Source organism: Orbicella faveolata, unplaced genomic scaffold (genome assembly GCF_042242905.1).
Source record: "Orbicella faveolata isolate gen_17 unplaced genomic scaffold, um_ofav_v1 contig_13, whole genome shotgun sequence".
In the NCBI taxonomy this organism is placed as follows: Eukaryota; Metazoa; Cnidaria; class Anthozoa; order Scleractinia; family Merulinidae; genus Orbicella; species Orbicella faveolata.
In genome coordinates, this window is record NW_028301540.1 from 24,854,488 (window position 1) to 24,880,000 (window position 25,513).

Below are 25,513 nucleotides of genomic sequence, written 5' to 3' on the forward strand. Positions count from 1 at the left end.
CAGTCTCGTAATCTCTCGTGCAGTGCTTCTCATGGCATTCCACAGACACTAACGACTTTTTTAGAAGATTCTTGCTAGCGCCCTCGAAAGTTAAATTTAAAAGGGTCACGACCAAACACTGCCTCAACGGACACATTTTTGAAAACGTTAAGCAATTAACAAATACTAAATTTCAATTAATTTTACATCGATCGATAAATTCGATGAAATCGACAAAAATCGATAACATTTACACTTCGTCAGCGTGCGAGTATTGATTTTTATCTATTGATAGATAAAATCGATAAAGCCGGTTCAATTTCAATTTATCGATTTTTCGAACGGTTTTCCGATATCGATTTTTATCGATTAACTTTCCCGGGCTATATTGCACCGAGATCTATCGCCAACTCCAAGCGATTACGTTATCACTGTAATTTTTGCTGACGACCCAGTGGCCGACAAGGAATGTTGTGGAAATTACGAGAAGAAGGTAGAGGTGGACTAAGTACTAGCGCAACAACTGAAGTGAAAACTGTATTAAGCGGACCCCATCTTAAGCGGACACCCTGTACTAAGTCGACACCAGCCTCAGTCTCAAGGCCAATTTTTCTTCCCTTATTTTCTATAAAATGAACCTGTATTGAGGGGACGCCTTTGTTAGGCGGACAGTAGCGCGTCAAAACCGTGGGTGAACGCTTAAGACAGGTTTCTGACTGTATGAACATGAGACAATGAACCCATCTCAGGGAACGGTCACTAATCAGAGGGTGGGGAGGGAGCATGCGCAAAGGAAAAAGGACGTGGGTAAATTTATACAAGGATTTTGAAATGAAACCTTTATAAAAGTGAACTTTCTAATTCTTTGCAGTGAAAGCTTTAAACAGAATGTGTAAGGGAAAGGGTTAAAACAACTTTCTTGGGGTACTCCACCAGAAGCGGGAGGAGATGTGGCTATGGCCTCGAAAATTTCCAGTTTTACAAAACCTCCTAAAAAGCATGATATTTTTCAAAATTTGTAAAAAATTTTTGAAAATATTTTCAAAAATATTTTTAAAAAGGATAAACCAGTGAGCAGCACTTCTGCGAACTTCTTGACTTGTAAAATTGTTTTATTGTCTCCTACGCGTTTCGTCTGAGCTGAAACTGTGGGCCCCAAAACATTACAAATATGTCACAACTTGCAAAATATTTCTCCGCCTGTTTCTTAGACGTATAACCACGAAGTTTGCAGTTCCTACTTGCAAATCCGTAGGTGTTTTATGTTTAATGTAAAATTCATTTTGCTTTTTAGGTATATATCCAGGTACTCTTAGTTGTATTGTAAAACACCCTGATGAAGTGTGCGCTAGTCACACGAAACGCGTAGGAGACAATCAAACAATTTTACAACTCGAGAAGTTCGCAAAAGTGCTGCTTACTTTTTTATCCTTTTAAAAGATATTTGGAACGTAAAATGTGCTAGAAAATCAGCTTTGTTAATAAAAATGGTTGGTAGTAATGGTGATGACTCTTACAGTGACCCGGGTTAAGATTCAGAAGAGGAGGACGATGTCTTGCAGAGATTGGAAGGTCGAGGAGTCTGAAGGTGAGATGGGTGCTCCTATTGTTTATACAAGACCCGGGTGGAGAGGCAGACGGTTCAAAATTTGAAGGCATCTCGCTATTGTATCCCCTAAAAATTATGAAAATCTCGAGAATAGTGTATAATGACCAGTTAATACTAGTGTGTTTCATGTCTGGAAAATTATCTGTCGAAAGGAGAGGGGGTGGGGGTGGGGGGGGGGGGGGAGGCGGGCTCTGAAAAAAACATTGCACAGGATGGATGAAAACAGGATGAAAACATTGGATGAGGGGGACAACAATAGCCGGCATTCCCACCCATACACCAACCCCATCATACTCTCTAATTATTGACTGGTCCCTAACTGCTAGCTGTAACTACGCCTTATTTAATAAACGTTTGTAAATCTAACACAAAATCGCGAAAATTTTATTTATTCTTCTAATTTTCTTTTTAGCCATTTGATCCATCAATATATCACTAAGGGAAGTAAGACGTCAATTATTCTGGCTCCAAAGAAATGGGGCCCGCCTACGCGGTACATCAACCAAGTCCAATAACTAAGCAAATGGTTTCGAGTTCCTCTGTTTTCTTTTATTTATTTGCACCTGCCGCATACCACATTTTAATTAATGCACCATATGCTCTAAAGCTACATTATGCAGTATATTTAATTTGCACTTACTTTATCCGTAGCACAGCCATACTAACTTTCTGACACGCAATGACGCAACACTACTGACTGTTCACTTCACAATAATACCCATAATGCTGCGGGGTAGAGTCAACACTACAAGCCGCGAAAAGCCCTGACTCTTGATTGAAATATTTCCCCACGGGACAAGCCGGGACACCTGAGTCCCTAACTGCATGGTGCTTATGCTTTTTGGCCTTTTTCAAGGAGCGTTTTCTTCCCTGACTGGCCCTAATGTTTGAATCTTTCCTCTTTCTGCATAGTTGAAGCTTAGCTTGGAGATACAATTTGGTTTCCGGAGCAGGTTTAGGGGCATTGCCAATGTTTTGGTCCAGTTTTATAAGCCAAGGACTGTAGATTGATGGATAAGCACCCAAATTATTGTTGAGCTCCCCCCTGCTTTGAACACAAATACCTTTAGGTCCTGGGGAGCAGACAAGGTAAGGGTTTTTTTCCGAGTCGCAGTTGCCCCTATAATTTTCTTTGTATTCAAAGACATACTGTGTTCGTGAGCGGGGCCGCAATTCGTATTTCACTTGTCCTGAAATGGGGTAAATTGGGGCAGACCCCGCAGGGGTGACTTCTACCCGTAGGTTTCTGCTTAACTGGTAGCTATCATTTGTAATGAGATAGACCTCAAAAAGCTTAACAAAAAGGGCACTGTCTTCATCGCTGGAGGAGACCTGGCCGTTAAGCTTCAACCACTCAAAGTTGGGAATTTGAAAAGCCACCGGCTCCCCTGAATTTATCTGATTGAGATTGATGCTATCGGCTCTGCCTGAATCACTTGTGGGAATTTTCAAGTCAACTTTAACTACGTCGCAAGAAGGAGGGTTATAACTTAGTGCCTCGTCAATATGGTTGGTATCCATTGTACTTAAGGCGTTGGTGCATTGATAGGACTCTATCCCTGCGTTGACATAGGTCACATAGTTACAATACTGAGATAGGATGAGAAGTAAATGGAACTGAGATATTACATATGTGGATAAAGCCATTTGTTCGAGCGCAAGCTGAGCTTCAGCGGACTCCGCTAGCTGTCGCTCCAAATCCTGGAAGCCTTGCTCTAGACCTTTTGCCGCTTGCATCGATGTATATGCCCGGACCGTTGCCGTCAAACTGTCCATCAATTCAAATTGGTAATCAAACCGATTGCTAAGGGTTTGCGCAAGTTGAGGTACAGCGATTTTGAGTTTAAAAAGGTGATTTCCTACGAAGATGTACGTTGCACCAGCAATGGCCTCTTTTGTCTCCACGGAATCTATTAAGGTTTCCAAATTATCGAGTACTGCGTTCCAGGCAGCGTCTAGCTCAGCTATTTGAGCTTCTGAGACCTGCGGTGTGTAGTCGTTATAGCTCGTCAGAAATTCTTTTTGTATTTTCTTAAATTCATCACTACTAGTTTCTTCCGCCTCGAGCTTAGCAATGATTTTCTTGGTATTTTCTAAGTGAACTCTATTTTTCTGAAATCCTTCTCCAATTATCCTGAACTTGTCTGTGGCTATTGTTATTTGCTCACGAATTGCACCACCCTTGACTGCCTCGAGCGTTGCCCTGGCGGCGGCGTCGATACGATCAGCCGTGTCCGCGAAGCCGCCAAAGTCTCCCCCCATGGCCCCCATTATAGCCGAAATACCCGAACCAATGACTTTTAACCACATAAAAGTAGCATCAATAGATTTGATAATAGTACCCTCCATTTGCAGCTTAGAAGTATCATATTCTAGTTTTATCTGAAGTTCTGCTGCCGTGTTTTTGAATTCGTCCAATTTGCCGGTTATGAAAATTGTATCTGCCTGGGCAATTGCTTTATCAAAACTGGCAACTTTTGTGAAATAATCACGCAAATGTGTGAAACGACTGCCTAGTGAGGCCTCGAAATATTTCTTTATCTCTCCGGTGAACTTTTCTAACGAGCTTTGCAGCTCTAGCTTGGTATTTTCAACTGCACCTTTGATGCTTGAAATTTGAAACTGGGTTAACCTGGTTTTATGATCGACGCTCAGATCCAGACTTTTTGTTCTACGATCCTTGCTGCTGTACTGGTCAAGAAAAACTGCTACGTTCTCCATGAGGATCTTAAAACCGCATTCCATGCTCCTACTAATTTTTTCAAAACTGGGGGCACATTCATCACTACTGGTCAGTCCCATTTGATTCCCGTTGGGAACTAAATTGGCAATGTCTTGAAGGCCAGTGAGGTCATTTTCTCGGATTTTGTTATACAAGATTTTCAGCAACTCTTTCGCAGTCTGAGCTCTCTTAAGTGTATCGGTTTTGACATAGAAATTGCCTTTGGGTGTCAATAAAAGCCACACTAGAACAACAGTTCGCATGCTTTGCGATTCACTCGACTGCCAGTTGTCATAATTTGGCCCTAAGGCACTCCTTAGTTTTTCCATACGTGCAAACGTCTCAGCCAAGTAGCACGTGAGCTGCTCAAAATCATTTTTGTACGCGTCTATACATTCGCGTTTCATGCTTGCAGAAATGGAGCCGAATTCACCGAAATGGTCCTTAATTTTGTTGCCATCTTGATTCAGGGCGTTATCATAGAGACTCTGGAACATTGTCATTAGCCGGTGACAGAGGGTCTTATTTCTGGCTTTGGACGCAATGTTCATGATTTCATAGACTTTAGGCTGGAGAAGATACAACATAGATAGCTCCTCCCTGGTTCTAGGAGGCGGCTGACTCGTATCCCATGGTATACTCTTATGATCTATCATCAACTCTGCTAACCTATCAAAGACTACTGCTAACTTACATTGCATTTTGGTATCGTCCCTGTCCATGCTTTCGCACTGTTCTTTCATAAGATCCATCGTGCCGCTAGACTTGTAGTGGTTAAAAAGTTTTTCTAAGCTATCGATATCGTTTGTTTCAATGTAGTAGAAGATTCGGTCGAGCATTTCTTTACCAAGTTGTTCAAGGTCAGTTTTGGCCCAGTAGAGAAGTCTGGGGTCATTCCATAGTATTTTCGTAACCCAGTTAATCTCCTGTTCTCGAACTTCGGGCTGTTGGCCCCATGGCGCTCTAAACCAGCCGTGCCAATTGTGTCGAAGATTGCCTTTCTTCATGATATGACTGTCAACAGTTTTCCTGACGACTTCTTTCGCAGCACACAGGAACTCCTTGGACCAACATCTGTAATCGCTAGTTTTTTTGTTCGCTTCGTAATCATCACAGCCTTTCTTTAAAAAGCCTTCAATTGTCGATTCATACAGCAATCGGACATTGTAAGTACTGCAATAAAAGAGAACATTATTCAGAATCAATAGAAGAGCTATACATTGAGTTTTGTGAAGCAATGTAATCGCGGTACACTATTGCACCTAATGGAAGGTATCCGCGTGCCTTTCAAAAGAAAGACAAACCAGTCAATTCTCGTCTCGTAAGTGATACCATCAGCATCATCATCATTTATTAGCCTTGATGTTAAAAGAATATTTACAGAGTACAGCATGTTGTTAGGCAAGGAGACCTCAAGAAACCACCAGGCTTATAGGAAAGGTCACCTCGACGTCACAATATGATAAGAACTAAGGACTGCGAAGGTGTGCGGCTAGTGTAATTCAGTAACTATTTTAATAAAACTTTTAGCACTTTGTTCTTAAAGACAGGAAAGCTTGACAAGCTTTTAATTGATACAGGAAGACAATTCCAGATTTTTGGTCCTTGGTAAAGAGTTGTAAATTTCTTGATGTTAGTAAGACAGGAATGCACTCGATAATTACTGGCTGTTCTTGTGTCATGTCTATGAATTTGGGCGTTTGCCATAAACAGATTGAGACAGAGTGGATTATTTAAGTCAGTTATTTGACAACATCATATGTAAAGGAGTCCTTAGTCTTTAATGACATACTGGAAAATGCATTGATGTAGACATAGTTATTATAAGGAACTGGTTATGAAAGCGAGCAAACTTCAAAGGAACAAAAAAAGATCACAAGATTTATGTTGGAAGGTCCACGACACTGCACAGTCTTTTGTTTTGCGCTCACATACCAGTTTAGCCGAATCACGTCACCGTCACGTTTCTATTGGTCAGTTCCTTGAGCACTAATCATGACCTTTTGTGTTCTGTGCAAGGTCAGGTCTAAAAAGCGACCAAAAACACAGAACAAAGTCCTTTGTCAAATTTCATAACCATTTCCCTCTATTAACTATGATGTAAGTCCGTGGAGTCGAAGAAACCTGCATATTTAGCAACATTGGGAGTAATAAGGATACCATTGTCTCTGCATGCGTACATGTCTAATATGGCCAAGCCTTGTAAGTAAAGGAGAGTGCCAGTTGGTAGAATTGGGATTAAGGGAACGTCTGACAGGGAAGCGCTTGTTCGAGCCTTCGCGGGTTACCTCCTTTTAGCTTCTGCAGCAGAGGTATTCACGTCGACTGTGGTCGCATCCTCTCGGATGATCGAAGTGCTTGCTCATGGACATCAGTCAAGAAAGTGCCAAGCTACGTTTCAGTCAGTTAGGTATTATTATCTGGAATAACAAAACTCAGTGCTGTTTGGTTTGCCCATCATGCGTTGACAAAAATTTGTTTACCAACCTAGCATTAACGATATTTTCCTATAGTTCTTAGAAGTTTTACCTTGTACTACCGTATCGGTCTATCCAACTGTAGGCTTCTCCCAGATAATAATCATTCCAAGCTTGTTTGACCTCTTGTCTCCGCTCTTCGCATCTTGGGTCGGTTGGATCCCAAACTTCCTCTGAGAAACATGAACCCAGGAAAGGCAGCAAAAGAAAACCCAGGAACAGCATCCTTTTCTGTTAGGAAAACAAAATGAGTTTTTTTTTTTTTTTTTTTACAATTAATAGTCTTCCTTCACTTCACTTCACTTCACTTAGCTTCTTTGTGCCTCGTGGCACATAAGAAGCTAAGAAGCTAAGAAGCTAAGAAGCTAGTCTTCCTTAACCACACTTAATTCAAGTACATTCACTCTTCCTTAAATGGTCGCACGATTATGACGATTTTTGAACGACCTTGACGTGGTGGCAGTCGCAATCATATTGGCGATCAATTTGGTTGATGGACCAGCACCATCTCGGTGTAGCCAGGACGATCAAATGCCGCTCTTGTTTTGTCTCTGTTTCTTTCTTTTTTTTTTTTTCAAGAAAGGAGAGGGAGCGTGGCCGAGTGGTTAGAGCCCCGGATTTGAAATCCGTAGCTCCCGGGTTCAAATCCCTTTCCCGACCGCTTGCTGTTGTTGTTCTTGGTAGCCCCGAGTTCAATTTCTCGGCTGCCCTTGTAAATAGCCAGCTGGTCTGCCTCCCGCCAGTTGGGATTCTTAACCTAGTTATGTTTATTTGAATATTTATTTATCATTGTGTGTCTACGTTGGACCTGAAAAGGGGAGTGGCCAATAACGTGTACATCCATGTACAAAAGCTGATAACAAAGTAAATTTTTGTTTGCTGTTACAATTGTGTAAAGTTCAGTCAAATATCCTAATTTTTTTCCAATGCTAAAAAATCGTGACTTCTCGTACGAATAAATCGCCAAGTTTTGTGTCCAAAATGAAGGAATGGTCATTTTTAGAGATATTAAACATTACCTTGGTCTTTAGGGGTATGGAATTTCTCCATCATTTTGAACCGTTGGAAAATTAATCGTATCTCCATCCTTTGGAATTCGGAACTCTGACCTTACCACAGAAGCCGATACGACATTCGAAAGCTTGAGCTTGTGAGCCACCATAACGTCAAGAGAAAGTCGATGTTTATTTGGTTATTGTGGGATTAAACAGACGTATTATCCCTTTGGAAATAAAATGTGACGGAAATGATGGATTTGAATTAAATCATTTGAAGTGCCAAAATGAAATGAGCCATGGGATGATCCTCGAAGTGTTTCTGAGGCGGTGAAACGCGATTCACTAAAACGCCAAAAAAACCCTTTTGAAGCTTTTTCTTTTAAAGACGCTGGACGTTATTTACGGCAGGTTTCCACTCGAAGCCATTGTCACGGTATAAATGTGTTCTTTAAGTAAAACATTCTTTAGAAGTAAGATATTTAGCATACATATTCTCGTTTATCTTTGATAGTTTCAAGTAAAGCCTTATACTACTGTTATAGAATTAATCTTTCGAGCCTTCGCCGATCCACGGCATCATCAGATGATATGGAAACTGTGGTTAAACCCTAGGTATCTGTACAGACGTGAATCAGCCCTTTGCTATACATGGTAATGACATTGTCTAACCATTTTTTTTTTTTTTTTTTTTTGTAAGGGATAGTCTGCCTTGGTATCAAAGACCATTTTCTACATTGATATCACTCTGATTATTACGGTGATACAAAATATCTGCCTTGATATCCTAATCTTTACATGATCCACGAGTTTCTACCTTGATATCTGCGTACTACTATCGGGACAAATTATTTCATTCACTGATATCGAATTTTAAATACCGGGCGAGATAGCCCATTTTATTTAAAAGAAAAACACTTATTTAACTTTCCTGATCGAGTTAAACTCATCGACTGATCAAAAGAATGCGTTTTTTCGAAATATCTATGACACACAAGTATATAAGTTATAACCGAACAAGCCAAGGGCATTACCTCATTTATACACAAAGCTAAGATGCCGGAGACGAAAATAATGAAAACAATCCAGTTAAGGATAAAAGACTCAAACTACCTGCACAATAAAATGACTCTCGATAAACTTCATTCATGTTCTGTTTTCTACCTTGATAATCACGCTCTAAAACGTACCTATATGCAGGCTGTCCTTTGATCCACGAACAGGACGAAGAGAAGTTAAACCTAAGTAGGAAAACAGCCAGGATAATGTTTTCGAAACGAAACTTGAGAGGATCTAAGCTTAATAAAAGTGTAATTTGCGATATACTTACAAAATACAATCCCTTTTGGTTCAGTCCGTGTGACTTCAAACGAGTGATGGAGTAACATTAGATTGTCGCAACTAATTGCGCTATTTTATGTGATCCAAAAATGCACGGTGCCATCATTTTGAACCGATTAACCTGAGAAAATTTAAATATTGCATTACATATTACACGGTTGTCCGCTTTGACATCACGGCACCAGTAACGCATCAGAACCCTCAATAAGTACTACCATAATAACTTTTACTGCGATGAAGCGTCTGAAGGAAATCTGATTCGGGTAGATTGGATTCTTGACTTGAAGGCCCAGAGGTTGTTAAAACTGAGATCTATAAACCTCTTGCCCAGGTTTAAATTCTGTTGACTCTTTGTGACTCTATGGCCAGCCACATACCTATTTTTCATTTATCATATATGTGTTTTTTACTCCTAATTTAAAAAAAAGCCCTTGTGCAACGTAAAAAATTTCTAATTAATCACATCATTTTAATTTCTAACTGGGTCTTGATTTCGTTTCTAAAATGAAAAGAAAACTATAAAAAGGTTTTAAAACATCGCGCACTGATAAAGTTAAGGAGATCATTTCATTGCTCGCAGTTCCTCTAAAGGTTCAACTGAGTCTGTGTCTATGTAAACATTTACTTGTACGTGTGGTTTCAAATTGCAAACATTTACTTGTACATGTGGTCTCAGTAAATTAACATTGTCATTTCAAAATATACTTTCGCCCCAACCATGTCATGTAGGAACAAAAACAATCTCTTTTATTCAGGCGATGATATTAGCGCAGTATTACACGGTTGTCTGCCTTGAAGTCTTGGTACCTGTGACACTTCACAACCCATAATAAGTACTGCTGTAGTAACTTTAACAGAACATATATATTTGTCAGATATGACTTTTACTTCTGAACTTTTCAATAAACTCTTTTGTAACGTTAAGAATCTATGACTAATCGATCTATTCATTTTACTTTCTTACTCAGTCTTGAACTTAAATAATAAGATAAATCTTGTAGTTGGCCTACTCGGAAAAGAAAGTTTTCTGAATCCCAATGACGAATCGAACCCATGACCTGTCCAGATTGCCGGTTGGACTGCTCTACCACTGAACTATGGAGGACCAGAGTGGTGAGCTAGGTCATTTTAGTTGGGGGGGGGGGGGGGGGGTTGATTTGGTTCCCGAAATAAATACAAAAATATTATCAGAGTTAAAAAATATAACTTAAGAGGATCATTATATTGCTTGCAGTTCCAATAAAGGTAATTTTGCGGTTTTATTAAATTAACATTGTTATTTCTGACTGTGAATTTTCGGCCCGCCCTTGTCACGAAGGAATAAAGACAATATCTATTGATTTAAGGCAACGTGACGTTTCATTTTCCCCACTAATTCCATGGCCATGAAAATTGGTATAAAATTCAATTTCATTCAGATAATGAAGTAGAACGCTTTCCTCTTTTTGAAGAGGCAGAAGCGGGTATCAGCATTTTAAACTGCGGAACCTGACATAATTAATGTTTCTCCATTTATTCACAGACTAATTGATTTCTTTGTTTTCCTTTGGTAGAACTTCATTTGATATCGGGTCACTTTTCTGTGAGGAAAAGATTTTCTTCTTCGATGTGACGTAGATGATAACAGTATTTTCCACATTAATACTGGTGGAGTCTGAGAGATTCAAAGCTGTACTGTGAGTTGAAAATTCAATTCCTTGTAGCCGGTACCTAATGATCTTTTTCATGGTATTGCGCGTTTTCTTTTTCAAATACATCATATCTCTACTTTTTGCCTTTCCGTTTATATTTTAGAATGGGGCTTTTGTGTCTTCACAAAACCGGAGCAACAACTGCGCAAGTTTAATCGCAGGTCAAATATGAGTTTATTTCATATATATCATTTTCGATCAAATTCTTTTACAGGGAACAAAGAACCAACTAAAGTTTGCCTAGCTCTAAACATGTGGCTTTGTAGCTCAGTTGGTAGTAGCGCCAAACCAGTATCTCTATCTAAGAGACACGAGTTCGAGCCCAGTGGAAGCCAGAATATTTTTCAGGCTTCAATCTCTGCAATTGCTTAAACTGCAGTTTACTTGCGAGGATCAATTCGTCACTGAACCAGTTAAATAGGGAAAACTGCGGTTTACTTTAAAGTGGCAAAAACCGGGTGCAATTGCTGAACCTAACACCGTAGTACATGTTTTCTCATTTAGGTGTTATCCTCAGAGAAAAGCGGGCAGTATCGAAAGATCGAGGTCGGCCCTTTACCTTCATCTTTTCACAGTATAAAAGCTATCCGAAAAGATTAACAACCATAACATTTGCCGAGGTATGCGTTCGTTTTTCTTCGAGACATTACCACATCATGATTTTGGCCCCTCAAGCGGTCTAAAATAGCGAAAAGAAATTTTGTGGTAGTCTTTTGCACTGTTATCAATATCCAGTATAGTTAAAATTGGTATCTACAGGCAAATCGGAGTAATTGGTCTGGCAAAAGAAAAAAGAAAAAGAGAAAGAAAAAGAATGCGTTTTTTCGAAATATCTATGACACCCAAGTATATAATTTTTAACCGAAGAAGTCAAGAGAATTTCCTCATTTATACACAAAGCTAAGATGCCGGAGACGAAACTAATGAAAACAATCCAGTTAAGGATAAAAGACTTAAACTACCTGCACAATAAAATGACTCTCGATAAGCTTCCTTTATGTTCTGTTTTCTACCTTGAAAACCACGCTCTAAAACGTACCAATATGCAGGCTGGTCTTTGAACCACGAACAGGGCGAAGAGAATTTAAACCGAGGTTGGACAACAGCCAGGATAATGTTTTCGAAACGAAACTTGAGAGATTTTAAGCTTAATAAAAGTGTAATTTGCGATCTACTTACAAAATGCAATCTCTTTTGGTTCAGCACATATGACTTCAAACGAGTGATGGAGTAAAAGAATGAATTAGATTGCTTTAACTAATTGCGCTTTTTTAAGTGATCAAAAACTGCATGGTGCCATCATTTTCAACCAAACAACCTAAGAAAATTTGAATATTGCATTACCGCCATATTACACGGTTGTCCGCTTTGACATCACGACACCAGCAGCGCTTCAGCCTAAACCTGCAATAAGTACTACCATAATAACTTTTACTGCGATGAAACGTTTGAAGGAGATCCGATTCGGGCAGATTGCATTCTTAACTTGAGGACCCAAAGGATGTTAAAACTGAGATCTATAAACCTCGTTTTCAAAAAGTGCGTCTTTCTGCCCAGGTTTAAATTCTCTTGACTCATTGTGACTCTATGGCCAGTCACATGCCTGTTTTTCATTTATCAGGTACGACTTTTACTCCTAACCTTAAAAAAACCCTTGCGCAACGTTAAAAATTTCTTATTAATCAAATCATTTTAATTTCTAACTGGGTCTTGATTTCGTTTCTAAAATGAAAAGAAAACTATAAAAAAGTTTTAAATCATCGCGCAATAAAGTTAAGGAGATCATTATATTGCTCGCAGTTCCTCTAAAGGTCCAACTGAGTCTGTGTCTATGTAAACATTTACTTGTACGTGTGGTTTCAAATTGCAAACATTTACTTGTACATGTGGTCTCAGTAAATTAACATTGTCATTTCAAAAATATACTTTCGCCCCGACCATGCCATGTAGGAACAAAAGCAATCTCATTTATTCAGGCATCAGTAGCGCAGTATTACACGGTTGTCTGCCTTGAAGTCTTGGTACCTGTGACACTTCACAACCCATAATAAGTACTGCTACAGTAACTTTAACAAAACATATATTTTTGTCAGATATGACTTTTACTTCTGAACTTTTTCAATAAACTCTTGTGCAACGTTAAAAATCTATGACTAATCGATCTATTAATTTTACTTTCTTACTTAGTCTTGACTTTAAATACTGAGATCAATCTTGTAGTTGGCCTAGTCGGAAGAGAAAGTTTTCTGAATCCCAGTGAGGAGTCAAACCCACGACCTGTCCAGATTGCCTTTGGTTTTTTTTTTTTTTTGCGATATTACCACGTCATGATTTTGGCCTCTTAAGCGGTCTAGCTAAAATAGCGAAAAACATTTTTGTGGTAGTCTTCACTGTTATCAATATCTAGTATAGTTAAAATTGGTATCTACAGGCAAATCGGAGTAATTGTTCCGGCAAAGTCCAAAAAATGTCATCAGTCAGAAATATTTCCCGTCAAATGTTTAGCGAAGACTGTCACCTTATTCCGACTTTCTACGTCTTACGATTGTTGTCATGATTTACTTAAATCTGCAAAAGATAGTTAGCTGGACTGCAGAATAGAACATCGCTGTTACCTATGTAAACATTTAAAAATCGCCAAGTCCTTACTATTATTTGGCGGATGCGCAGCAATACGCGTTAGAAATTAGGTCGAATTTCATTTTTTTCTTCGCGGTAGTCGCAAATTGTAACGCAAGTCGTTATTGGCTACAGGTAATTTCATTGTAGCCAATGGTAGCTCCTGTTGTTTTTTATCCGGATTTATGGTTGTTTTTGTCGCAACATGGAAGGCTTCATGTTGTAAGAGACTGCTTCACGAGATACACAAACCCTCAACTTGTCGCGAAATGCGAGCAAATTTTATACGTGAAAAGTTGTGAGTTGGATGAACGAGCAGCAAAGCCAAAATTTGTTGCTCAAAGTAGGCCCGCTCTCTACTATTCGCAAAAACAAGTTGCCGGATCACGCAAGGTGAGAAACTCGAAACATCAGCCAAGTTGAGAGTTTTTGGATCGAATATATCGTCGCCGCCTTTTAAGCAACGATATACGAGATACGGGTTTTTGTTTCTTGTATTTCGCCGCCCTTAGAACACAGCGCAACATATTCAGTTTTTTTTTTTGTAGCGCACGTTAGGTGGACTACGTGTGCAAAGAAAATTTGAAGGAGTTTAGTTATTGTAAACTTGGATTTCGTTGTTTTGAGCTTAATCAATTTTCGCATTGCTTCGATTTGAAAGATTTAAGTCGGAACAAGCGTTTCGAACGCTTGAGGAATGACTTATTGTTTACCCTGCAACTAACTGGATCTGACCAAATGTCCCAAATTTATGTTGTTTACGCTTCCAGATCAGACAGCAGCGTCTTAAGAAACTAGCATTAAGAACGAGCAAAGCCATACATAGCAAGCCGAATGAGAACTGTTCGGCTCGTAGAAAACATGGCTCGGCTCGGTACGGCTCGCAATAAACTGTTCAGAATAATAGAAAACAATATTCGAGAGCATCCATGTGTTCTAATCGATTCAGGCATAGTTAGTAGAGGAGACTATGATTCAGGCAACCGTATGCAAATAGCGTTCGGAAAATTACCAGCGCTTTGATTTCTTTTCTCACGAAGAAAGAGCGCGTTTGTTTGCTCGAGGTCGTTTTAATGGAAAGGAGAGGTCCTGTTTTCAAAATCAGCAAGTGAGATTCTGATGTGTGCCAACGTCGCTTCCCTTCTGGTTACATAAATATTCAATGGATTTCTTTCGTTTCAAGACGCTCAAAGCGCACACAAACGCACACGCAATTCGTGATAGACCTTCAACTAAAAGATGGTGAGCGTCAGTTTCGGCCAGGGTCGCTTCGAGAACTCAAAGATAACTTATATGAAACACAAACAAACTCAAATGAAGCAAAAAAGAACTCAGATAACGCTGAAATAATGGCACATGTGGACGAAACTTTTAACTTGGATACAAGCAGGTACTCTGGCGTCAATCTCTCTCAAGATAGTTGTGACATGCATCAAAGCGAGCCCAGAGTGCTCTGAGAACGACGCAAGCTCAGTAGCAAAAAAATAGGTACGCACTGCGTACTTGTGTTTGCGTAGCTTTCTTTTTGCTTTTTTGAATTTTACTTGTTGAGGAATAAACTGGGCTGCTTATTGAAAACGGGCTCCTTTATTGGGATAGGGTTCTGTTCCTTCCCCTTATTCCTCGCTTTTTTTGTGCCACCCGATCCCTACCCCTCCCCCGTTTAAGTCTGCAACGCAAGATATATTTGTCAGTGTGTTTAAACAATAGGTATGCTGCTTACGCGAGACCCTCAGCGCCGCTGTTACCTCATCCTGGACCGTTATCGCAGTGTTGCGCCTTTTTTTGACGAGAAATATGTTCAGTTGTGAAACACCCTAAGAGTAGGGGAGCTTTTATTGCATTAATGAAGGTCTGGTTTATTATATGCAAATAAGAATACCGTGATGGTGTTACTTAAAATCCATAGGTACGATTTGAGTAGTTCTAAAAATAACATGTAGTAAATATTAATGTGCTATAAATTAGAAGACGTTGTGAAGGGAAGGGTGTGTCCACAATGCTGATTTATTACCTGCTTTACCCACGAGAGCTTGAGATAAGAGCGAGGGGATATTTATTGATTAAATTTGCAGGAGAAAGGCCGAGTCTTACAAAGAATGATATGCATTTGACCTGGAAATTATCAGATGATATTGTTATAGTTTTGTGTTTTGATTGTCACGGTAGGGTTTTGAGTGTTGCTAGCTGTCTCCGTTTTCCTCTTTGTGTTGTACTGAAGTTGATAAGATCTTGTAAAGAAAACCAGATGCTAATTAAAAGCATGAACCTGAGAGGCATGAATTGACCCTTGTCGACCTTGTTAAAGCACTAAACCTTGTCAACAAACACTTTTCAAAGGCAGGCATTTTAACTTCATTTTAAAACACAATGACAAAAGTGCGGTCACAATGAATGAGCTGCCAGCAATCGGATCCTCATGTTATGCACAAAGAACTCTGGGATCGCCAGGGGGCAAACATTGCAAGTCGCTAGAAGGAAATGTATAGCGAAAAGTTGTTTCGACGTCCTAAAAAACCATTTTGGGGAGAGATCAACGCTTTTTCGCCGTTTTTGCGAATTTGGGCAATGTTGATATGTGGAAAATGCAAGCTTCTGTTTGAATGACCGTGAAATATGTGATAAAATCTACCGATAAACTCCTTTGCTTGCGTGAGGTTTATTGTGAGATTTACATCGCGTAATGGTCTTAACAGCAAACAAATTTAGGTATAAATCGACAGTAAATAACCCAGTAAAGCCTTTTAAGCTGTGTTTAGGCTACTCCTGACTTATTTGGAAGCTCAGTTATGCATTTAATATATCTATCAAGTTTTGTAGGCCGATAAAACTTGATAGATAACTAGATAACTCCCGATATGGAAACCTGAAGGAATGACGGAAGAAAGCTATCAATAAACATACAACTGCAATCAATATTTTCAAAGCCAACACGAAATCTAGAAGCTAGATCTTCGAAAAATAAAAACAGAAATGCAATTAAGCTAAGCTAAAATACGAAATTACGAAGGATACGAAGATAGATTTTCGATGCATGCAAACAGACAACGGACGCATCTCAAAACAAGTTATAAAAGAAAAACACCTACCTTACCAACTGAATGCTGGGAAAATAAAAACCGATAAATGGTACACAAAAGCGAAGCACCCAACACGAAGGGGGCAGAAAATCCACTCGCACAAGCCAACTAGCACCCAGTCCTCTCATCTATAAGATCTAAACTAGTGCCCAGTCATCTTGGTAGAATTCCTTTCGATCACGTGACTCTCGTAAACAGACAAACTACTTGCTGCCAACTTAATGTAAGCTTCGCACACGCAAAAAGTTTAGAACAAAACAAGTCACTAGGAAGGCAAGTTTGTTGGTTTTCTCTTTCCTTTAGAAAAAAATATTACCGGGCCTCACTTTTCGCACAGAAACCAATGATGATAACTGCAAACTTAAAAAAAAAAAAAACCATCCGCGTTAAGGCCTCTAGGCCTCTTGTTTAGGCTAAATTCTCCCGTGATCACCCCACGAACGATTGGTACACCTCTGGTATTCTCCACCATTGCTCAAAGCCACAAACTTTTCCCTCTGTCCCTCTGTACAGTTGATATCATTATTCTTGGGAAAACATTGATATTCCTCATTGGGATTGGAAATCAGACAGTCTCCTCTGTGGGGGAATAGGCATTATCTGGGATTTGTTGATCCATTCCCATGAACACCAAAACCTTACAAATCATTTCAGAACTAATCGCTGTTGACAGAAAGTTTGGGAAGATTAAAAGTCAGCTTTTGGCACTAGGAGCTCTCCGATGGATTGGGTAAACAATGTGAGCTATGATTGGCCATTGGATGCCTTTGGAAACCATTGATCAATCGTAGCTCACATTTTGTCTCTGAACCATCCCAGTAATGGTAAAGGTCTGCATATGAGCCAAGGGGCCTATTAGACCAGAGCTTATCCCAGTTTCTGTAGCATGAAGCAACTAGGAAATTTCTACTCCCCCCTGGATGAAGTGCTACTCCACTGCAGGGTTAATGACCCCCAGCATTAAGTTCACCGGTGACAATTTATACACCCGCTTAATCCAGAGGCAAGCGCCCTAACCATGGGGCCGCTGTGCCTCCCACCTTCCCAGTAAATGCTGGTGCAAAAAGCTGGCACTCAGTCTCCCCAAAGTTTCTGTCAAGGGCAATAAGTTGCTTGAGCGTAACAAAATATGAGGGTGTCCAAAACTCTAAAATATGATGTTCCTGGTGAAATATTATATATCTGGGTGGCTAAAGTGCTAATGAGCTCAAGCATTTTTTATAAAACGTTTGAGTTTTCAATTAAATCCGCGTGGCACAAAAAGTATTCAATACATCGGGCTCAAATTCCTTGGGACTTGCAATTGTGCTGTGCTCTTTCAATTTTTAAAACTGATATTTCTGTAGCTTGATCAGGGCTGAAACGGCTATGCTAATGAGCAAATACCGTAAACGACCCCGCTATACGGTAACCGAAAAAATTTCACAGTAATATTATTTGAAAAGAAATGCTTTGTTGGTGTTTTCCTCATCACCAATAGTGAGATCTCATTCTTAACAGTGAGGACTTGTTTTTTTGGAATAAAACTTCCCGCGTCATTTGGTGTGACTCTGAATGAACTTCAGCATTTTGCGATGGCCGCCATGATGATTTTCATATTATAATGCAAATTACGACGTCAGGGTGACAACGTTTCCCTGAAAGTCAAAATAACTGAACCTAATCATAACTGGAAGCGAAAATATATAATTTAAGCTATTGATATGAAAGGAACATTTTGCCTGTGATCACGAAAGAAAACACATGTAACTAATTTCAAATCATCATTATTTTTATTTCAGTTTTTAGCTTTTAATTTAATTTCATGGTTAGCAGCTCTGGATATTTTTTAAAGACACAAAATGTTCTTTGTTACTTTTCCTACTCTGAATAACAAGCTCATGAGTCATCACAGTGATCAAAATTTAATTACTCATCGACGATGGGCCTTGAGGCCAGGAGAACAACTGAACCGATCAACATTGGAAAATTGTCTCGCATTACAACCAAATTCTCAAAACCTGCATTGAGAAATCAAGAAAGGCAAGCAAGGAAAATTTACATTATGATCAAGACTTAAAAATATTACGACTCGTGCAATATCAAAAAGGAGACCTGAATTATTATTTCTCGTTCTTTTTTGTGGGAAATGACGCAACTAACTTACCAAGATTGTTCCAAAGTTGGGAAGGTTTACACCAAATTGTCCTGCATAAAGCTTCACACTATTTAGCTAAAGATATAAAATGTATGAAACGTGCGAAAAAATATCAATATCAATATCAAAATTAGGGAAATATAGAAGCAAGTCGAAAGTTTTCTAAGATAACTTCATTGTGGACAAAGTATTTGATTTTATCAATTTTGATAACAATTTGACGAATGTAAACCAAGCGAAGAGGAGCACATATTGTACCTTTGTTGAAAAAGAAAACAAACAACAACAACAAAAAAAAACACATTTATTTCTTTGTTTTTCCGGTTTATTATATGGCTGTGTCTCAGGAGGACTGGGAACTACCGAATTCACGAATTTGTTTGGCTGAAATCGATATTGACCGCGGTCAAGATTCTCCCATCTAGACCGGCATCTACACCGGTTTCATTTTGCGTTGAAATTGTAGCAAACTGAAATACAAAAATGTTCACCGTTTTCTTTTATTTTCTTCTCAATCATTTATGGAAGTGCCAAAAAGCCTGATGACGAAAAAAGAAGTAAAGAGGACGAGCAAATTTCGGCAGGTTTAAGTTAAGCTCATCTCCGTTTGCAAGCAAACCAGTTACATTAAACGAATAAAAGTTTTCTTCTTTGCCATATAATAAACATCTTATTAACCGAGCTAAGTCGGTCTGTATGGGAGAATCTTGACCTCGGTCGTGTGTACAGACCTTACCGCGTTCGGTCTGTACTCACGACCTCGGTCAAGATTCTCCCATACAGACCGACTTAGCTCGGTTAATAAGAGCCAAACATTGCACGGGTCTGCGTTTTAAAACAGAGGATACGTAAACGTTTATACATCCAAAGCTTTTGTACTCTTTGTTAAACTCAGCAGCTAAACAAAAATTACTTTGATCGCAAACAAAAAAAGAACAAAACGAGACTGTAGTTTTTGTAAATACTTATCAATAAGGTTTTTTTATTATTTTAAATCAACAAATCTTCCAAAAACAACAACATAAGAATCATCAACAATGACGATAGAAATTACATATTAAAACATGCGCGTTGATATCATCCATTACAAAGAAAAAAACAGGTTTCAGTCGCCAAAAAGATTGTTCACACTGTCTACTATCAATGATAAGATATGCACCAGTAGGTTTTAAGGCGAACATAAATGTGAATGCAAATTCAAAAAATTGAATTTTGGGCAGCTAGGGCCTCGCCAAGCCTCGCCAAGCCTCGCCAAGCCTCGCCAAATATTAATTGACATGATTGAAGCACTTGCAGAACTTGAAATTTATGATCAAAAAATTACTACTGATGGAATGTCTTTCCCTTTGCCCCTTCCAATATCAGAAAACGGTAAAATTGCGCAAAGTTTCATTCCGAAGTGCTTTGTCGACATTGTACAGAGTGCAGAAAATAAAATGTGTGAAAAATTAAGTTTCGTTTTTCACGATTTACTAACTTTGACCACAAAATAATGTCTTGTTTTCATCAGCATTATACGCTATGAAATTCTATCCGATCTCTTATAAATGCGCAACTGTCCAAACTTTCTGTAAAGACATATACGGGAAAATAATTTCTCAAATTAATAATTAATCAAAGGAATTCAAGGTTTATTTTATTTGGTTTATTTGTACTGTAAAAAAACCTAAAGCAATTAAATCAGTATATAATATTGATTAAAATAGATTCAGCAGCTGGTCACCCAAAATAACTATGAGCTAAACTAGTTAGGTGACCACCATTTATTAATTAAAAATAGAGAAACTAGTCAGAAAGAGGCTTACTTTAATTAACTAAATTATTCGTTAAATCATAACTGTGACAGTATTTGGATATCTGAATTTAATTAGCTTAGAGTTTCAATCACGATTTTCATAATATTTCTCCATTTTCATCTTACCCTAGCTTAGATTTGACTGGGAAGATCTATTAAACACTGGATCTCAAAACACTTCAAAAATACTACACTGCTTGCGCGTGAGATATCGACTCTTTTCTCGGCGTTTAGCAATGTGGTATAACGCCGTCTCTCGTGTTTGACATGTTGCAACAAAAAACACTGTTAATTCTGTGAAAAAGGAAGGTGAATTTAGAAACGGTATTTCTAAATGACAGCTGAGATTTCCAAGTCCCGTTCTGAAATAGTCTTCTGTCAGCCAATAACTCTCAATGATTTCTGAGATGAAATAAATAAATTGCTACCGATAGCTGCTCACTCCGCGAGTTGGAACCTTCGAAGTCAAATCACGTTACACACAAACTGCATCGTAGAGAAATATAATCAGCCCATTAAATAAACAATCAGGACTTCTGTAGGTTCAATCATCTTTCTAAATGGTGGTTCTATTTCAATGAAATCTGATTCCAAATGTAAAACTTCACTTGTAGCAATATTTTCGTAAGGGTTGTTTCCATTTGGTCACTGATCAATCGCTAGAGAACGGCGAGGAGATTCGAAACGTACTCTGAGTATGGTATTATTGCTCTTCGCTTTCATACAAGAAGCTGAAAAGCAATTTTCTTAATTTCCTACTTAGCCAGTGCTTTACTTTTCGTATGTGACTCGGCATGTAACTTTTGATACTTTAGGTCCAAAAGGACCAAAATATTCATTCAATTGCTTGTTTTCATGTGACGTGATCATATTCCAAAACTGAAATCTGAGGTTTGAGTTTAATCAGATATATGACTTTCTAACAACGTTTGTCGTTTTAGCACATTTTAACTCGACAGGTCTCTTTGCTTTGTAATAGTGCACGTTTGAATTTCCAAGCTTTTACGTTGCGTAACATAAAAATTGATCCCCTGGAAGGCTGTCGCGCAGGTCAATAGATGAGTTATATCACGTAGTTTTTGCTAACTGAAAAGCTCTTATACTGAAGAAGTATTAATTTCAATGTGACGGAGCTAGTACAGTGGAACAACACCTTACGGTCACGGCTATGGTACCGCCAATCCATCTTATCCCAACTTTTTACGGTCACTATATAGCGTATGAGGGCGTATCTACGTGCGTCCTTAGGTTAGCGAGAAAATCAAATTAAGTAGCCGGAGTTGTCAGCAATCATATGGAAACCGTCTCAATCCATGTGAGCAACTTTGATTGGCGTCTCGCAAAAAGAGGAATTTGCCGAAGGCATGCACTAATGAATCGCAGTTCTTGGTTAATAATGCATCAAATCAGGTGTATGGTAAACTCGGTCAAAGGCTGTCAAATATTAAACATACCTTGGCCATAAGACTGATCCAGTTGTCCGTACATCCGTGAAAATGCAACTTCCTGTTAGCTTGGGCTATACGACTCTCAGCTTGGCACTCAATTCTTTGCCTGTTGGTGGAAATGTTAATCGTTACTCATGATAGTACGTTCTAAAAGGCTTTAATGTTAAGACTTTAATAAATCACTCAATCAATCAACAACTTTTTAAGCTGACCATCCCTTCAGGGAGCCAGCCTGCTACTTGGTTAAAATGCCAATAAACACAAAGTTACGTTGAGTAATTTTTCAATGAAAGTAATAGACCAATTTCGATATATCAAAACTCAGCCTAAAACAATAGACCTCAGTACGAGGCTCTGGGGAATAACTACAGAGTTTGTGGGGTTTATTCCCCAGAGCCTCGTACTGAGGTCTATTGTTTTAGGCTGAATTTTAATACATCGAAATTGTTCTATTGTTACACATGACTTGTCTAGAGTAACATTTTTGTTTGTTTCATATTTTTGTGGTTAGAGCTTCAATATTATTTTGTTTCAAACTCGAAATTCCTCTTCATATTAATGTTCCTATCTGCGTCAAGGGAATATGCTGCTAAGCTCAGACAGCTTGTAACTGGCCTTTTGCGGTATACAGTTTTTTGCAATTGGGGCTTGCTCTTATTATCAATTGTTCTGTATCAATCTGCAATTTCTTATCTGTCCTTGTTCATGCATTTAAACTCATGTTGGGAGAACTCGCTCCTTGTGTCTTTGCATTGATACTCCGAGGATAAATTAAATACGTTTTAATTTAAAAGTTTAATTTCTATTAATGTTCAGAATGTTCTGACCGAGGGGTTGCGAGAGAGCCATTGCAGGTGATCACGTACTCATCTCTGTCATGTACACGTCACAAAGGTTCGTCAAGAAAGGCTCTTATCTCATCGCTGTCTAGGACAAATCTAAAACGTTTGAAAATTGACAATAATTTAACAAATATACAGCTTAAACGTACAGTGCTTAATATTTTAATATTAAGAACCGAAATCTTAAAAGATTTCGTGTGGCGAAAGTTTTTTAAAACTTAGAAGTCCATAAATAATTATACGCCCCACTGAAACATCGCAGCTACCTCGCAAGTTTAATCCTTTCAGTTTATTGCAGCTGAGGGAAAGTCGTTCTGCCTCACTTTTTGTGCAGACAAACCACTCTTCCATATAAAATAAAGACATCACAGGAATATGCAAAAACTATATTAACGGCGCACTTCAGAGGGAGTTCTAACAGAGAATGAAAAGACACTTGTGTACATTACGTTTGTCCACAGCCTGCCCGTTTACATCAAATGTAGCGTTGTTTCAGTCCATATCTTTCCCGACCGTGAAGCATGTCATCCGTATTGAAGTGATAACGGTCTTCTGCTGTAATAAGGAAAATGCTTTCCCAGAATCGAGGACGAAGCGCCATCATAAGGAACAAACCAAGATGGTGGCAGTTGACAAACTAAACCCGTGATGAATAATTAGCAAATTCAGAAAGCCCGTATTGTAAAACATATTGGCGTTGTAAATTCGCCACGCCTGAATGTTTCATGCCACACCGGTATCCTTTGCATTTCAAAGAACAAAGGATATGTGCATTATCTGAAACATTTTCTTATGCTTCCACTGATGAGTTTCTTTACTGAATTTCTATAAATAATTGTGAAAAAAAAAAAAAAAATTAAACATGAAAATTTTACATAAACTTTCATACTAATGAGGGCAGAATGAACGCCCGGACTCCAAACCAATACTCAGATGCACACGATTAGACTTGATCGGCACCATCATGGCCACAAAGCAACCTACAAATAATATCTAAAATAATTTTCTAGTCGATGGTGAATTTATATCGGCTGTTCTTTCCATGTCCGAAATTTCTTTTCTCAGCACGTTCCCTGACAAACTAAATTTCCCAGTAAGCAGACGTGTAACCTCTAGCTGGCCAGATGGGCATTGGGTGTGGTCCCAGGCCATGATCTACACCTGTAATGGGGAGTAGGGGGATGGGAAAGTTGATTTCGTGATCTGGTAACCCGAGTAGTTCTCTTAGCAAAGAAAGGAATACACTCTGAAAAGAAGCGTTGCGTTATGACCCAAATAACGACTGCGTGAGAAACTCAGTCCTAGTGGGAAGGGCAACACGACCGGCAGCCACTGCGTCAAAACAAAACGGGGCGTTCGATGTCACTTTCCTTTGCCGAAATACGCTACCTATCGGGCTGGCGATCAACGTAACCACTGCATTTACGATTCTTAAATTCTTTGAACACCAGTTCTTGAAAGTATTTTTGGTCCAAGGGTGACAGCACTCATTTTGAAAATTCTCTATCCTTTCAAATATCCTGTACTTGGAGTGAAGTCTTCCGAATAAATTCATTCAGCACTTATCCGAAATGTGTACTTGCCGAGATGGCAAAGGTGGCGAGCTTAGCAGCCTGGTCTTAAAAATGCTTTATGGCGTCATATAAGGAATCGCTCAACCAATCAGATTGCTCGAAACTCTTTGCTCAGCTCTGAAATTATACTAATGGCTGATAGTGTACGAGTAGCTCAGCCAATCAGATTGCAGCATTTGCATTAGTATACAAGTAGAATTCTACTAATAATATTTATTATATGGCAAGCTCCGTGACCGGGCAAGATGAACCAAATCCTGCGCTGTGATTGGCTACCCGAGCGGGCCAGATGGAGCTATCTTGCCCGCTCCGGATAGCCCGCTGTGTCCCGCAAGAAAATAGTGCACCAGCCATCTTGACCTCACGCTTGGTCAGTAAGCCATTTACACAGCAATTTACCAGATTTTAAATTATCCTGCCACAGCCATCTTCCAAGACGACGCCAGTCAGTCCGGTCAAACGTTTGAGAAAGCGAACAAACGTACAAGCCTTTTGATTCCATTTTCAATATTTATTTCATTGTGCAATTTCATAAACATATCTTAAAACCCCTGTCGAGAATTGCCAAACACTTTCAATTCAGTTTTACATCTCCTCTATAGGATTATCTGTAATTATTAGTTCTGTAAACGTTTTGGCTAATCTGGAACCGAAGCTCCCCCAAAATAAGCTTATAACAAACAAAAACTTTGCTGAAATTTTAATTCTCGGATTAGCGTTTACCAGAAGCTACACCGACGAACCTACTTCTAGTTCCTAGGATCTTGCTTCTTCCCAAAGAAGAGAAGACCGTGGGAACGAACTTGTTGTACATCTTGGTCAAAGTTTAAGATTTGTCAAAAAACCTTTCAGAATCTGTTAGCTGGGATGCACTTGAAAAACGTAATATTTCTCATTGCTAAACACCTCTTTAAAAGGTGCCGGATTGTCAGCCAGTATATGACAGCAGCTCGGTCGAGCCTTGTTTTCTTCATCTTCCAGATCCCAGATGTCAACCATACCACAACCAGGTCTGTCGAGAAAAGGGAGAGAAAAAATGTCACATATAAAACAAGAATTGGTTACTAAGCACAACAAGTCGTCAATCAAGGGACAGGCTGGTCGCCATCTTGGGTAAATAAAATATAGGAGCTTAAGGAAACCACGACGGCGACAACGAGAACGTCACCAAACAAAAGGTTTAATGAATAGAGCAATAGCTGTG

At 39.0% G+C, this 25,513-nt stretch overlaps 2 protein-coding genes and 1 long non-coding RNA gene across 5 annotated transcripts in view; all 3 read right to left on the reverse strand.

Moving 5' to 3' along the window:
• The window catches only part of LOC149115748 (uncharacterized), a 94,674-nt gene extending 86,541 nt beyond the window's left edge, over positions 1-8,133 (reverse strand). The window contains exon 1 of the long non-coding RNA XR_016206119.1: positions 7,061-8,133. This is a non-coding gene — a long non-coding RNA (uncharacterized LOC149115748). The remainder of the gene's footprint in view (positions 1-7,060) is intronic.
• Positions 1,962-24,274, reverse strand: LOC110057834 (uncharacterized). Of its 3 annotated transcripts, XM_089285127.1 has the most exons (5): positions 22,721-24,274; positions 21,900-21,999; positions 8,973-9,023; positions 6,840-7,018; positions 1,962-5,483 (listed from the first exon to the last, which is right to left on the reverse strand). In XM_089285127.1, exons 4-5 carry the CDS (start codon positions 7,010-7,012, stop codon positions 2,279-2,281), a joined length of 3,378 nt encoding a protein of 1,125 aa, XP_089141253.1. In that variant the 5' UTR covers positions 7,013-7,018; positions 8,973-9,023; positions 21,900-21,999; positions 22,721-24,274; the 3' UTR covers positions 1,962-2,278. The 3 variants fall into 3 exon arrangements, with proteins under 3 accessions (XP_089141253.1, XP_089141252.1, XP_089141251.1); XM_089285126.1 differs by lacking the exons at positions 21,900-21,999; positions 22,721-24,274 and adding an exon at positions 9,113-9,613; XM_089285125.1 differs by lacking the exons at positions 8,973-9,023; positions 21,900-21,999; positions 22,721-24,274 and having other exon boundaries at positions 6,840-7,069.
• A 525-nt stretch (positions 24,275-24,799) lies between these two features.
• Positions 24,800-25,513, reverse strand: part of LOC110057813 (protein C-mannosyl-transferase DPY19L1-like) — a 19,212-nt gene continuing 18,498 nt past the window's right edge. The window contains exon 26 of the mRNA XM_089285128.1: positions 24,800-25,321. Coding sequence (XP_089141254.1) covers positions 25,168-25,321 — 154 coding nt within the window. The 3' untranslated portion in view covers positions 24,800-25,167. The remainder of the gene's footprint in view (positions 25,322-25,513) is intronic.